We start from the raw sequence: 12880 nt of genomic DNA, 5'->3' as shown, positions 1-12880 counted from the left end.
AGGACCTTGTGAAGATGCTGGAGGAAACGGGCACAAAAGTATCTATATCCACAGTAAAATGACTCCTATTTCGACATAACCTGAAAGGCAGCTCAGCAAGGAAGAAGCCACTGCTCCAAAACCACCATAAAAAGCCAGACTACAGTTTGCAACTGCACATGGGGACAAAGATCGTACTTTTTGGAGAAATATCCTCTGGTCTGGTGAAACAAAAATAGAACTGTTTGACAATTATGACCATTGTTATGTTTGGAGGAAAAAGGGGGAGAGGCTTGCAAGCCGAAGAACACCATTCCAACCGTGAAGCACGGGGGTGGCAGCATCATGTTGTGGGGTTGTTTTGCTGCAGGAGGGGCTGGTGCACTTCACAAAATAGATGGCATCATGAGGTAGGAATATTATGTGGATATATTGAAGCAACATCTCAAGACATCAGTCAGGAAGTTAAAGCTTGGGTCTTCCAAATGGACAATAACCCCAAGCATATTTCCAAAGTTGTGGCAAAATGGCTTAAGGACAACAAAGTCAAGGTATTGGAGTGGCCATCACAAAGCCCTGACCTCAATCCTATAGAACATTTGTGGGCAGAACTGAAAAGGCGTGTGCGAGCAAGGAGGCCTACAAAACTGACTCAGTTACACCAGATCTGTCAGGAGGAATGGGCCAACATTCACCCAACTTATTGGGGGAAGCTTGTGGAAGGCTACTTGAAACGTTTGACCCAAGTTAAACAATTTAAAAGGCAATGTTACCAAATACTAATTGAGTGTGCACACTTCTGACCCACTGGGAATGTGATGAAAGAAATAAAAGCTGAAATATTTACTTCTCTTTACTATTATTCTGATATTTCACATTCTTAATAAAGTGGGGATCCTAACTGACCTAAAACAGGGAATTTTTACTAGGATTAAATGTCAGGAATTGTGAAAAAATGATTTTAAATCTATTTGGCTAAGGGTGTATGTAAACTTCCGACTTCAACTGTTATGTGAAGTGTTTCTCTTTAGTCTGTAGCAGCACCAAGAGGCGTTTCTATCCAAAAAGATTTGGCTCATTTTCACAGGAAGGGACTTGGGCTTCCTATCAACAATATACCTCAAATCAAACAAACCCAACAGTCATACTTGAGTAAAAGTAAATATAGAAAATAACTCAAGTAAAATTCACACAGTAAAATTCTACTTGAGTAAAAGTCTAAAAGTATTTGGTTTAAAATGTATAAAAAGTAAAAGTATAAATCATTTAAAAAATCCTTAAATTAAGCAAACCAGATGGCACCATTTTCTTGTTTTATTAATTTACAGATACCAACAGGCACCCTCCAACAGTCAGGCATAATTTACAAACAAAGAATGTGTGTTTAGTGAGTCCGCTAGATCAAGAGGCAGTAGGGATGACCAAGGATGTTTGGTTGATAAGTGCGTGAATTGGACAAATGTCCTGTCCTGCTAAGCATTCAAAATGTACTTTTGGGTGTCAAGGAAAATGTATGGAGTAAAAAGTACAATATTTTCTTAGGGAATGTAGTGAAGTAAAAGTAGTCAAAAATATAAATAGTAAAGTACAGATACCCCAAAGTAGTACATTCAAGTATTTTTACTTAAGTACTTTACACCACTGCTAAATTGTCATCATTGTCCTCGATTAAAATCCAACATGTAAAAGGATCCACTTGCCAGTGTGGTAGACTAGACAGCCAGCCAGCCCAAGCCTGAGTGTGAAACAGCCCCAAACCACCCCCCCATCTTTTGTCATGTTAATGCCCCGCTGGCATGGTTTATGAGTACTGGTTGATGTGTGAAGAGCCTGTTGTTAATGGTCGGACCCTGTTGTCACACACAAAGACGGCCTTTAACATTGACCCCAGAAGCCTCCCACCAAGCCCCCCAAAAACTCTTCCTGCTCCATAAGAGAGCCGAGCTCCATCTGAAAGGATTCTTTTGTACTGGGAGGGAAAGGGTCCAAGGCGAGTTCAGGCGTGGGGGTTGGGAAGCGTATTTTCTTTAAGTCCTGTTTTAAAAAAGGTCAGATTTTGTCCAACTTATAGTCCATCCATTACCTGAGGAACTTTGTGAATGCCTTTGAGATTGCTTCTCAACCCTAATATATAATATGGTTCATCAGTTTAAATGTCTTAATAAATTAGAATACCAGCATAGTTGACAAAGAAGTTAATTTATTATACCTGACAAATTGATATACCTCAATATTGTCCATATGTGGAATCTATTCTGTTTAGGCTATAAGAAAACTCAATGTCTTGTTACTCACATACATTGTTGGTGGGGGATACCAAATAATTGTTGAAAACCTGACATTTTGAAAAACAACTACTGAACAAAACCACTGCACCAAAAAGCACATTTATATTATCCATTTATAAAAAGGCAACAGATTCCATACAAAACATTGAATTTCCAATCATTGTTATTCATAGCTAGGCATTGAGAAAACATTTGAGTAAGCTACAGTAGTCTATACAATTCCTAGTGAGTTATCGAATTACACATAGGAAATGTATCAATTGGTGATACTTTGAACTGAAACATTTTTTTGGTAAGGAGTAATGAGGCTCAAGTCTAGTTGATGTCCAAGATGTCTTACATCCTAGATTTACAGTCTCTGAATTTTAACGACTCAAGCAATGCAAAAGTGTTGGCAATTTGTATAGCTTTACTATTCATAGGAGACGTCGTGATTGTGTGGCAAACTGACAGACTGACTTCCACTCAACTTACAGAAGTAAACAGAATTTGGTTGATGTCTATTGAGCGCAAACATGGGAGAAGAACACACTTATTCAAGTACAAAAAGAGGTTGTGTGTCTGTCCTAAAAAAGAAACTTGCCCTGTAAGTTGAGTCACATTTCCCCACACTGAGCTATGAGGATGGGAAGCTTGGGCTTGTTGTTTGGGCCGGTAGGAACGTTCTGTGGGAAAGAGGAGTCCAGATAACGTTCAATATAACATTCTTAAATGGTACAGTAATTTCTACACTACGACATTTGTTGGAGACCAAATTAGGGTTCTACTACCAGCAATAGATGTACTGTATACAAATAATTCTGACGTATATTAATCAGATGGTTGTTGCAAACAGCTTGGGACTGGCGACAGATATTCTCATGTCTAAACAGTGTGTTCTCTGAAGTGTAGAAGGGTTGAGGTTAAACTAAGATCCCCCCCCCCCCCAGCCAGATATGTATAGTCAAATCTGACCGACTATACAACAACATATGTCTGCTTTCAAGAAACACAATGGGAAGTTTCCGGGACACAGATTAAAGAGCGGATTAATGATTCCACATGTTTTTCTGCTGCTCATTATGAAAAACAAGATTTTGGTCTTGGAGATGTGGTACGGTTTGGATGTGTTTAGTTCGCTTTATTGTACCCTGGCAGTTGTTTTTTGTCATTGAGGCACAGTAGCAACAACATAATCACTACCACTTCCTCAAAAACAGTCAGAATTAATCTAAGCTAAATCATGAAATCTGTCATTTTGACATTTTTTGCAGAGGTGTTAGTCACACAATTTCATATCTAGCTAAGGTGTCTGGTGCAGTATTTCTCAAGTTAAAAACATTTGTATAAAAGTGCACTGCAGACAGTATGGAGTCTGCGCTCAGGACTGATTTCTGAGAACGTCTACAACTTCATCAGCAGCAAGCTGTTAAACTATCGTAAAAAAAACACAAGCTGCTACCCGCTGTGTATCAGTGCCCGAAAATCACTAGCTAGCAAGCAAAGTTCCATCTCTGTTTGTCAATGAAGCTAGCTAGTAGCTGCCCAAGTTAGCAAAATTAGCTTATCATGCAACGTGTGTGCTTTGGTGCCGTTGAGTTTTTATACAACTTTCTCACTATCTATTACTAGACTATACGTCTGTCTGGCAGTGTTTCATTGCAGATCATGTTACAAAACAGGTCGCGGCAGGACACAAAATGCTTGCAAATTATTTTAGACTTTTTTTTATATTGACAAGTGTCAGTTGATATAAGTGCACATCGTCTCAATTCTCATTTTGCCCAAAATAGTGGCAGACTGAAGTGCTCACTATGAAACACACCAGGAAGTGGCCACTCCATAAAGGGCTAAGGGCCAAGTGTTCTTTCAACATAACATTGGCGACGTGTTGTCTTATGTAAACAGGTCCAAGTCCAAGGCGCTGTGTAATGGGCAGGTCTGTCTCAGTGTCTGTGGCGGTTCACTGCTATGATTGAATAAAGCGCAATAAATGCAGCTGTTTCTCTGTGCATGAAAATTCTCCCTAGGCGTTAAAATCCTATGCTAGTAGGCATGATTGTAATCCAAACCAAAACCTCATGTATCGTGATGACCTCGATTACACAAATCTCACAAAACTATGTTTTGGAGTATACGGACTCAATAACCAAAATGAACCTACTCACACTTTTTAGTCAATTTTGGTTCTGGAATAACTTTTTCTAACTAATATCAATGCCACATAAGCCATTTTCAGATAAATTAGTGTTTGCGTTCAGTTGCCCTTTAAGCCTAGTCCTGAACTAAAAAGCAAAATCAATGGAGAATTCTCTGTAGTCCAGGGCTTAATCTGTGTCGAGAAAACAGCCCCAATGTTATTCAGATCTACTAAGCGACTAATTCAGATGATAAATTAGCCTTGTTATTCTCTAGCACAGTCAAGGACTCAATAATCCAATACTATGTAATCCAAGGTTAAAACATGGCTCTGAAATCACGTTTCTAAATCTGGATTATCTAAGAACAGTATTCCCTGCTTCTACTTCCATGGAACCCACCGGCCCTTAAAGTTTGATCTTTGTTGAGGATCATCATTATACAGTGAAGGAAAAAAGTATTTGATCCCCTGCTGATTTTGTATGTTTGCCCTCTGACAAAGAAATGATCAGTCTATAATTTTAATGGTAGGTTTATTTGAACAGTGAGAGACAGAATAACAACAAAAAAATCCAGAAAACCGCATGTCAAAAATGTTATAAATTGATTTGCATTTTAATGAGGGAAATAAGTATTTGACCCCCTCTCAATCAGAAAGATTTCTGGCTCCCAGGTGTCTTTTATACAGGTAACGAGCTGAGATTAGGAGAACAATCTCAGCTTGATACCTGTATAAAAGACACCTGTCCACAGAAGCAATCAATCAGATTCCAAACTCTCCACCATGGCCAAGACCAAAGAGCACTCCAAGGATGTCAGGGACAAGATTGTAGACCTATACAAGGCTGAAATGGTCTACAAGACCATCGCCAAGCAGCTTGGTGAGAAGGTGACAACAGTTGGTGCGATTATTCGCAAATGGAAGAAACACAAAAGAACTGTCAATCTCCCTCGGCCTGGGGATCCATGCAAGATCTCACCTCGGGGAGTTGCAATGATCCGGACAACAGTGAGGAATCAGCCCAGAACTACACGGGAGGATCTTGTCAATGATCTCAAGGCAGCTGGGACCATAGTCACCAAGAAAACAATTGGTAACACACTACGCCGTGAAGGACTGAAATCCTGCAGCGCCCGCAAAAGGTCCCCCTGCTCAAGAAAACACATACATGCCCGTCTGAAGTTTGCCAATGAACATCTGAATGATTCAGAGGACAACTGGGTGAAAGTGTTGTGGTCAGATGAGACCAAAATGGAGCTCTTTGGCATCAACTCAACTCGCCGTGTTTGGAAGAGGAGGAATGCTACCTATGACCCCAAGAACACCATCCCCACCCTCAAACATGGAGGTGGAAACATTATGCTTTGGGGGTGTTTTTCTGCTAATGGGACAGGACAATTTCACCGCATCAAAGGGACGATGGACGGGGCCATGTACCGTCAAATCTTGGGTGAGAACCTCCTTCCCTCAGCCAGGGCATTGGGAATGGGTCGTGGATGGGTATTTCAGCATGACAATGACCCAAAACACACGGCCAAGGAAACAAAGGAGTGGCTCAAGAAGAAGCCCATTAAGGTCCTGGAGTGGCCTAGCCAGTCTCCAGACCTTAATCCCATAGAAAATCTGTGGAGGGAGCTGTCGGTTCGAATTGCCAAATGTCAGCCTCGAAACCTTAATGACTTGGAGAAGATCTGCAGAGAGGAGTGGGACAAAATCCCTCCTGAGATGTGTGCAAACCTGGTGGCCAACTACAACAAACGTCTGACCTCTGATTGCCAACAAGGGTTTTGCCACCAAGTACTAAGTCATGTTTTGCAGAGGGGTCAAATACTTATTTCCATCATTAAAATTCAAATCAATTTATAACATTTTTGACCTGCGTTTTTCTGGATTTTGTTGTTGTTATTCTGTCTCTCACTGTTCAAATAATCCTACCATTAAAATTATAGACTGATCATTACTTTGTCAGTGGGAAAACGTACAAAATCAGCAGGGGATCAAATACTTTTCCCCCCTCACTGTATATCTTGCCCTGGGCAAGATATACAGTGAGGGGGGAAAAGTATTTGATCCCTTATCAAATCAAGAGCTTTTACCTCAATTTTTCTCATGACGAGCAAGCCGTCGACCACTTTCCCTGAAATGTTGAAATACAATATTTTATGAGCCAAATACACATACAACATGTTAAATCTTATCCATTGTAATCCACAATATAGTAATACTAACCGAAGACCACATGCTTTCCATCTAGCCAGTCACATTTCGTACAGGTAATGAAAAACTGACAGCCATTGGTTCCGGGGCCACTGTTTGCCTGCAGAGGACGGATTGGAGGGTTATTACTGGATGCTTCACCTACATTAACCAATAACATCAGTTATAATCTATGTCTATTCATATCAAATGTTTAAATGTCTCCAATGGAACATGTGTGTATGAACAGCAGTGTGTGCGCATACGTGTGAGTTTTTGTCTGAAATAAAAAAAAAGGTACCATGGATAGGAGGCCAGGAGCAGAGTGCTTCATTCTAAAGTTTTCATCTGCAAATGGTCCTCTGTAGATGCTGCAGATACCTGTCCCATCGCCCTACAGGTGCACCACAGGGTCAAGGGAAACAAAGGAGGACAAATTAGATTAGAAGTAGATTGTAATGCTAATGTATTGGTAATTTAATACAGAGTCCAGAGTCGCAGAGAGCGATAGTCCGCCGAGCCCGCTACATATTTCGCCCCGTATTTAATTGACTTATCGAATAGCAGATATGTGCGGCTTCCAACTCCGTAGCACACTATTACAGTTGGGTACATGAGAAAGTTAACCTGCACCGCAGTGCAGATAAAGGACATGCAGCAAAAAATAGTAGTTATAACGGCATAAACTAACAGTTTGGCTGGAATTCTAAAAGAACCAATCAGAAACAACAAAGAGCAGTGAATTGACTTACATTTACAAAGTCCCCGCCTTGGATCATGAAGTCCTTTATCACCCTAGTAGAGGAGGCAAAAAAATAAAATAAACTTTCAAACTGGCAACAGACTGAGGAGCTTTTTATCTAACAATCAAATTCAATTATACAAAAATATTCATATTGTATCTTACCAAATCATAACGCGTAAGAACGTGCTTGCGAACAAAAGCATTACCAACACAAAGACACTAAACACCCCATCAAGATATAGGTTTTATGGATTCAATAATTACTTAATATGCATGTTGTTGCTTCTTAGACACCATGCCTATCCTATCACATATCCATTATTGTGATTTGATGTCAGATCAAAAATATATGTAAAGTAACACTTGTCACATCTTCTTCCATCATCCCACTCAAGCATACCTGTGGAAGGTGCAGCCTTTAAATCCGATAGGGACACCATCTTTTCTGTAGAAGAGAGTTTGTACAGATACATTAACATGGTACTGCCTCCTTTGCTGTATTGATATAAAAGTCAGCAGAGTATACAGAAAGCCTCTAAAGTTTAAGGAAGACTAGTTCACCAAAACTTTTTTAGATTTAGCTCATTTTACACCTCCAAGTCAGCGCTAGGTAGTTAAAGATAGCGCATTCACATGAAAAGTAATAAACATTAAGTTTCACAAACCAGACATATTACTGTTAACTTGGAAATATACAGTCGCTAGTGAAAGTCTACGCAGCCCTTGCTGCCTTAAAATGAAAATAAATTCAATTTTTTCTTACTGCACATTTTCAAATTGAAAGAAAAATTCTAGAAAATGTTGGGAAATTATATAAAACTCAAATATCTTAACTGGGGTCTTCACACCATAGAGTTAATACTAGGTGGAATCTAACTTATTTTATTTAACCTTTATTTAACTAGGGAAGTCAGTTAAAGAACAAATTATTATTTACAATGACGGCCTACCAGTCATTGTAATAGCTGCCAAAGGTGCTTCCACCAACTTTGCATAACTCTGAGGACAACATTTTACCATTTTATTTGTTAAAATTGGTCAAACAGCACATTTGGTTGGGAATCATTGGACCGCAATATTCTCAGATTTCAAGCTAATTTAAATAAGGCCAGACTCGACCACTTAGGAACACTCAACACCTCTTGGAAAGCCATTCTGGTGTCTTTGGCATTAAAATGTGTTAATTGTCCTACTGAAAAACAAAACTCTCAGGAACCAGGTTTCAATCCAACCATTTCATGTGGATGAATTACCTGTAGCATAAAAAAAGTCACTGCCGGGCTGATGGAAACAGTTTTGCTATTTAACGCAACAGTTTTTGTGACAAAACTAGAGAGTAGAGTTGAAAATGGATTTTTTTATTTTCACTTTGCCATACTGGCCAGTAATGTGGCGTAAATGCAATGTTGTTGATCATCTGTATTTTCAAGTATTGTGGTGGCAGCATCACGTTATGGGTATTCTTGTCACCGGCAGGGACTGGGGAGTTTGTCAGGATCAAAAGAAATATGAAAGGAGCAAAGTCCTGTTAAAAAGTAAGAGAAAACTCTGTCTCAGTCTTCTGAATACATAAACTCAGCAAAAAAAGAAACATCCCTTTTTCAGGACCGTCTTTCAAAGATAATTCATAATACTCAAAATAACTTCACAGATCTTCATTGTAAAGGGTTCAAACACTCTTTCCCATGCTTGCTTAATGACCAAAAACAATTAATGAACATGCACCTGTGGAACGGTCGTTAAGACACTAACCGCTTACAGACGGTAGGCAACTGACTCTGAAAAACACCAAAAGAAAGATGCCCAGTGTCCCTGCTCATCTGCGTGAATGTGCCTTAGGCATGCTGCAAGGAGGCATGAGGACTGCAGATGTGGCCAGGGCAATAAATTGCAATGTCAGCACTGTGAGACGCCTAAGACAGCGCTACAGGGAGACAGGACGGACAGCTGATCGTCCTCGCAGTGGCAGACCATGTATAACACCTGCACAGGATCGGTACATCCGAACATCACAACTGCGGGACAGGTACAGGACGGCAACAACAACTGCCCGAGTTACACCAGGAACGCACAATTCCTCCATCAGTGCTCAGACTGTCTGCAATAGGCTGAGAGAGGCTGGACCGTGGGATTGTAGGCCTGTTGTAAGGCAGGTCCTCACCAGACATCACCGGCAACATCGCCTATGGGCACAAATCCACTTTCACTGGACCAGAGAGGACTGGAAAAAAGTGCTCTTCACTGACGAGTCACGGTTTTGTCTCAGCAGGGGTGATGGTCAGATTTGTGTCTATCGTCGAAGGAATGAGCATTACACCGAGGCCTGTACTCTGGAGCGGGATCGATTTGGATGTGGAGGGTCCGTCATGGTCTGGTGCAGTGTGTCACAGCATCATCGGACTGAGCTCGTTGTCATTGCAGGAAAACTCAACACTGTGCGTTACAGGGAAGACATCCTCCTCCCTCATGTGGTACCCTTCCTGCAGGCTCATCATGACATGACCCTCCAGCATGACAATGCCACCAGCCATACTGCTCGTTCTGTGTGTGATTTCCTGCAAGACAGGAATGTCAGTGTTCTGCCATGGCCAGCGAAGAGCCCGGATCTCAATCCCATTGAGCACGTCTGGGACCTGTTGGGTCGGAGGGTGAGGGCTAGGGCCATTCCCCTCAAAGACTTGCAGGTGCCTTGGTGGAAGAGTGGAGTAACATCTCACAGCAAGAACTGGCAAATCTTGTGCAATCCATGAGGAAAAGACTGTTACTTTGATTTAGACCCACCCCCCTCTTGTTCAGGGACACATTATTCCATTTCTGTTAGTCACATGTCTGTGGAACTTGTTCAGTTTATGTCTCAGTTGCTGAATCTTATGTTCATACAAATATTTACACATGTTAAGTTTGCTGAAAATAAAATGCAGTTGACAGTGAGAGGACATTTCTTTTTTTACTGAGTTTATATTGTTATTTTTCAGTGGGACAATTACACAAATTTTTATGCCAAAGACACACCAAAATAGCTTTCCAATAGGTGTTGAGTGTTACTAAATGGTCCATTTAAATCTGCTTGAAAATCAGAGACTTACTCCCAACAAAATTTACTGAGCTTTTGCAAAGTGTAACCCACAAATGTTACCGTTGAAGAAAGTAATGCCCACACAAGGAGCACAATTTTACTTATTTTGATATTCCAACTATTATGGTATGCAAAGCACATTTTAGACAACGTTTCCACTCAGATGTCTTGAATCATGCTGATTTGGTAGAATCTTATTCAAAATTATTCACAGCTGTAAAGGCTGACAAATGAGATTATACCAAGTATTGACTCTGGGGTGTGAAGACCTAATTAATAATAAATAACAAAGCTGTCTTGATTATGAAACATTTCTATTATTTGTCTTTCACTTTGAAAATGTGTAGTGCTTTTTGATATAATTTTAAATTTTAAGGCAGCAAAATGTGAAGACTGTGCAAGGGGTGTGTAGACTCACTAGGTACTGTACATGCAAATCCTGGTCGAAGGATTCACTTTTACCCTATAGCAGGGGTACTCAACTACTATGTACTATTTGAGAACACACGAATTTCCTAGGTGGAAAAAGTGTGAATGGATATTCTCATTTAACAGCGTAGTAACAAACCCCACCTTGCAGCCCCATACTGTTCAAATTTCTCGTTGGCATAGAATTTTAGCCGTTTTAAATCTTATTTCTAAACATTTTGCCATGTCTTATGTGTGTTCATATGATAGCCGAGTGACCCAACAAAATAAAATTGAGTGCCCCCTGGGGGTCGAGGGCCCAAGGCACATCATCTGGCCATGCTAACTAGTTTACAAGATTTAGATTAAATAAATTAGGCTAACCTACCTAGCTAACATGGGCTACTTGATCATTTTTTTCCCCCTTCAAAATATTGTCGGGACCTGTGGTGGTCCCTATTGACCCCATTCTGGGTCCAGATCCGGACATCGGTCCGTCCGCCTGTTGAGAATGGCTGCCCTAGAGTAATATCACCATGTAGGTTTTTCCTTTAGGCTCACTTGTCAGATAGGGGTATATGTGTGACAGTGTCAAAACAGATTACAAGATACATTTTCAACCATGTTTGAGTTTCAAAATAGATTGATTTTACAAAACATTAAGAACACCTTCCTAATATTGAGTTGCACCCCCCCCCCTTTTGCCATCAGAACAGCCTCTATTTGTCAGGCATGGACTCTACAAGGTGTTGAAAGTGTTCCACAGGGATGCTGGTCTATGTTAACTCCAATGCTTCCCACAATTGTGTCAAGTTTGCTGGATCTCCTTTGGGTGGTGGACCATTCTTGATACAAAACGGGAAACTGTTGAGCGTAAAAAAAACAGCAGCGTTGCAGTTCTTGGCACACTCAAACCGGTGCGACTGGCACCTACTACCATACCCCGTTCAAAGGCACTGAAATCTTTTGTCTTGCCCATTCACCCTCTGAATGGCACACATACACAATCCGTGTCTCAAATTGTCTCCAGGCTTAAAAATCCTTCTTTAGCCAGTCTCCTCCCCTTCATCTACACACTGATTGAAGAGGATTTAACAGGTGACATCAATAACGGATCATAGCTTTCACCTGGAATTACGTGGCCAGTCTGTGTCATGGAAAGCTGTACTGTACACTCAGTGTTTACACTGTACACTCAGTGTTTTTAGAATAAAGTACTCGTCTTTTCCATTTTTATTATTTCAAATCACAGTAATATTTACTGATGTAAAATAGACCAGGGGTTTACCTTTTAGCTAATAGAGTTTGACTAATGACAAATTATTTTTGCAGTTTTTCCCCAAGAATGCCTGAATATATCTTGTATAGTCATCATAAAGACTCATTGTTTGTCTCCATAGTTGGAATGTTAGAGTTGCTGTCTGTGGGATTGTTTCCCTTCCCTCAGAAAATCACTATGCAAACTGCAATTAAAAACAGCAATTAACACAAATGGTTGAATGCCTAAAGAACAAGTCGAAAGGAAAAGAGATCGAGGTTGTGGTCTGATTCCCTACCATTCTCCTATTAGGGTGCACAGGTTTTGTATTTTGCAGAGTTGACATCTCAAAGGAACTGGCCCGACTACTGTCTTTAAATTTGTGCTCAACAGCCTAAACAATAAGTGAAAAGGGACATTTACCACAATTAAAACACCTGTACAGAGGAAAAAAATAACACTCTATACACATATTCCACTAAGTGGACACCATGGCCAGTGAACATGCAGCAGGTACATTTGATAAAAAAATCAAATACTGAACTCTCTTCAAGGGTGAACTATGCTAGTTATAGCTAGTTAGGTGTCAGGAAGATAATGGGAAAGGTTCTACAGCTCCAGTAGATGGCGTTATAAAGCCAACACCTTAACCTGATAGATACTTTTGTCAAGTGAGCAATAAAATCTCTCCTGACTACAGCCTTTCATAGTGACTGTGCTTGTAACTGTGGTAGTACATGGGTACAGTTGGGTGGTCAGAGCGAGTAGATCAGCAAGTGTACCAGGGATCAATATATAGCCTACTCTAGTG

The 12880-nt window shown here is 40.4% G+C and overlaps 1 protein-coding gene across 3 annotated transcripts in view; it reads right to left on the bottom strand.

Moving 5' to 3' along the window:
* Positions 1-2158: 2158 nt before the first annotated feature.
* The window catches only part of ppih (peptidylprolyl isomerase H (cyclophilin H)), a 32303-nt gene continuing 21581 nt past the window's right edge, over positions 2159-12880 (bottom strand). For all 3 annotated transcript variants that reach the window (XM_021615812.3, XM_021615814.3, XM_021615815.3), the window contains 6 exons: positions 7728-7772; positions 7335-7377; positions 6884-6976; positions 6616-6703; positions 6483-6523; positions 2159-2932 (listed from right to left, as the gene is read on the bottom strand). In XM_021615812.3, the coding sequence (XP_021471487.1) occupies positions 2864-2932; positions 6483-6523; positions 6616-6703; positions 6884-6976; positions 7335-7377; positions 7728-7772 (379 nt within the window). In that variant the 3' untranslated portion in view covers positions 2159-2863. The remainder of the gene's footprint in view (positions 2933-6482; positions 6524-6615; positions 6704-6883; positions 6977-7334; positions 7378-7727; positions 7773-12880) is intronic.

Source organism: Oncorhynchus mykiss, chromosome 9, assembly GCF_057628025.1.
Source record: "Oncorhynchus mykiss isolate SJ-2025 chromosome 9, ASM5762802v1, whole genome shotgun sequence".
In the NCBI taxonomy this organism is placed as follows: Eukaryota; Metazoa; Chordata; class Actinopteri; order Salmoniformes; family Salmonidae; genus Oncorhynchus; species Oncorhynchus mykiss.
The sequence above is the reverse complement of the archived record's forward strand: the minus strand, read 5'-3'. Positions and strand labels throughout refer to the sequence as shown.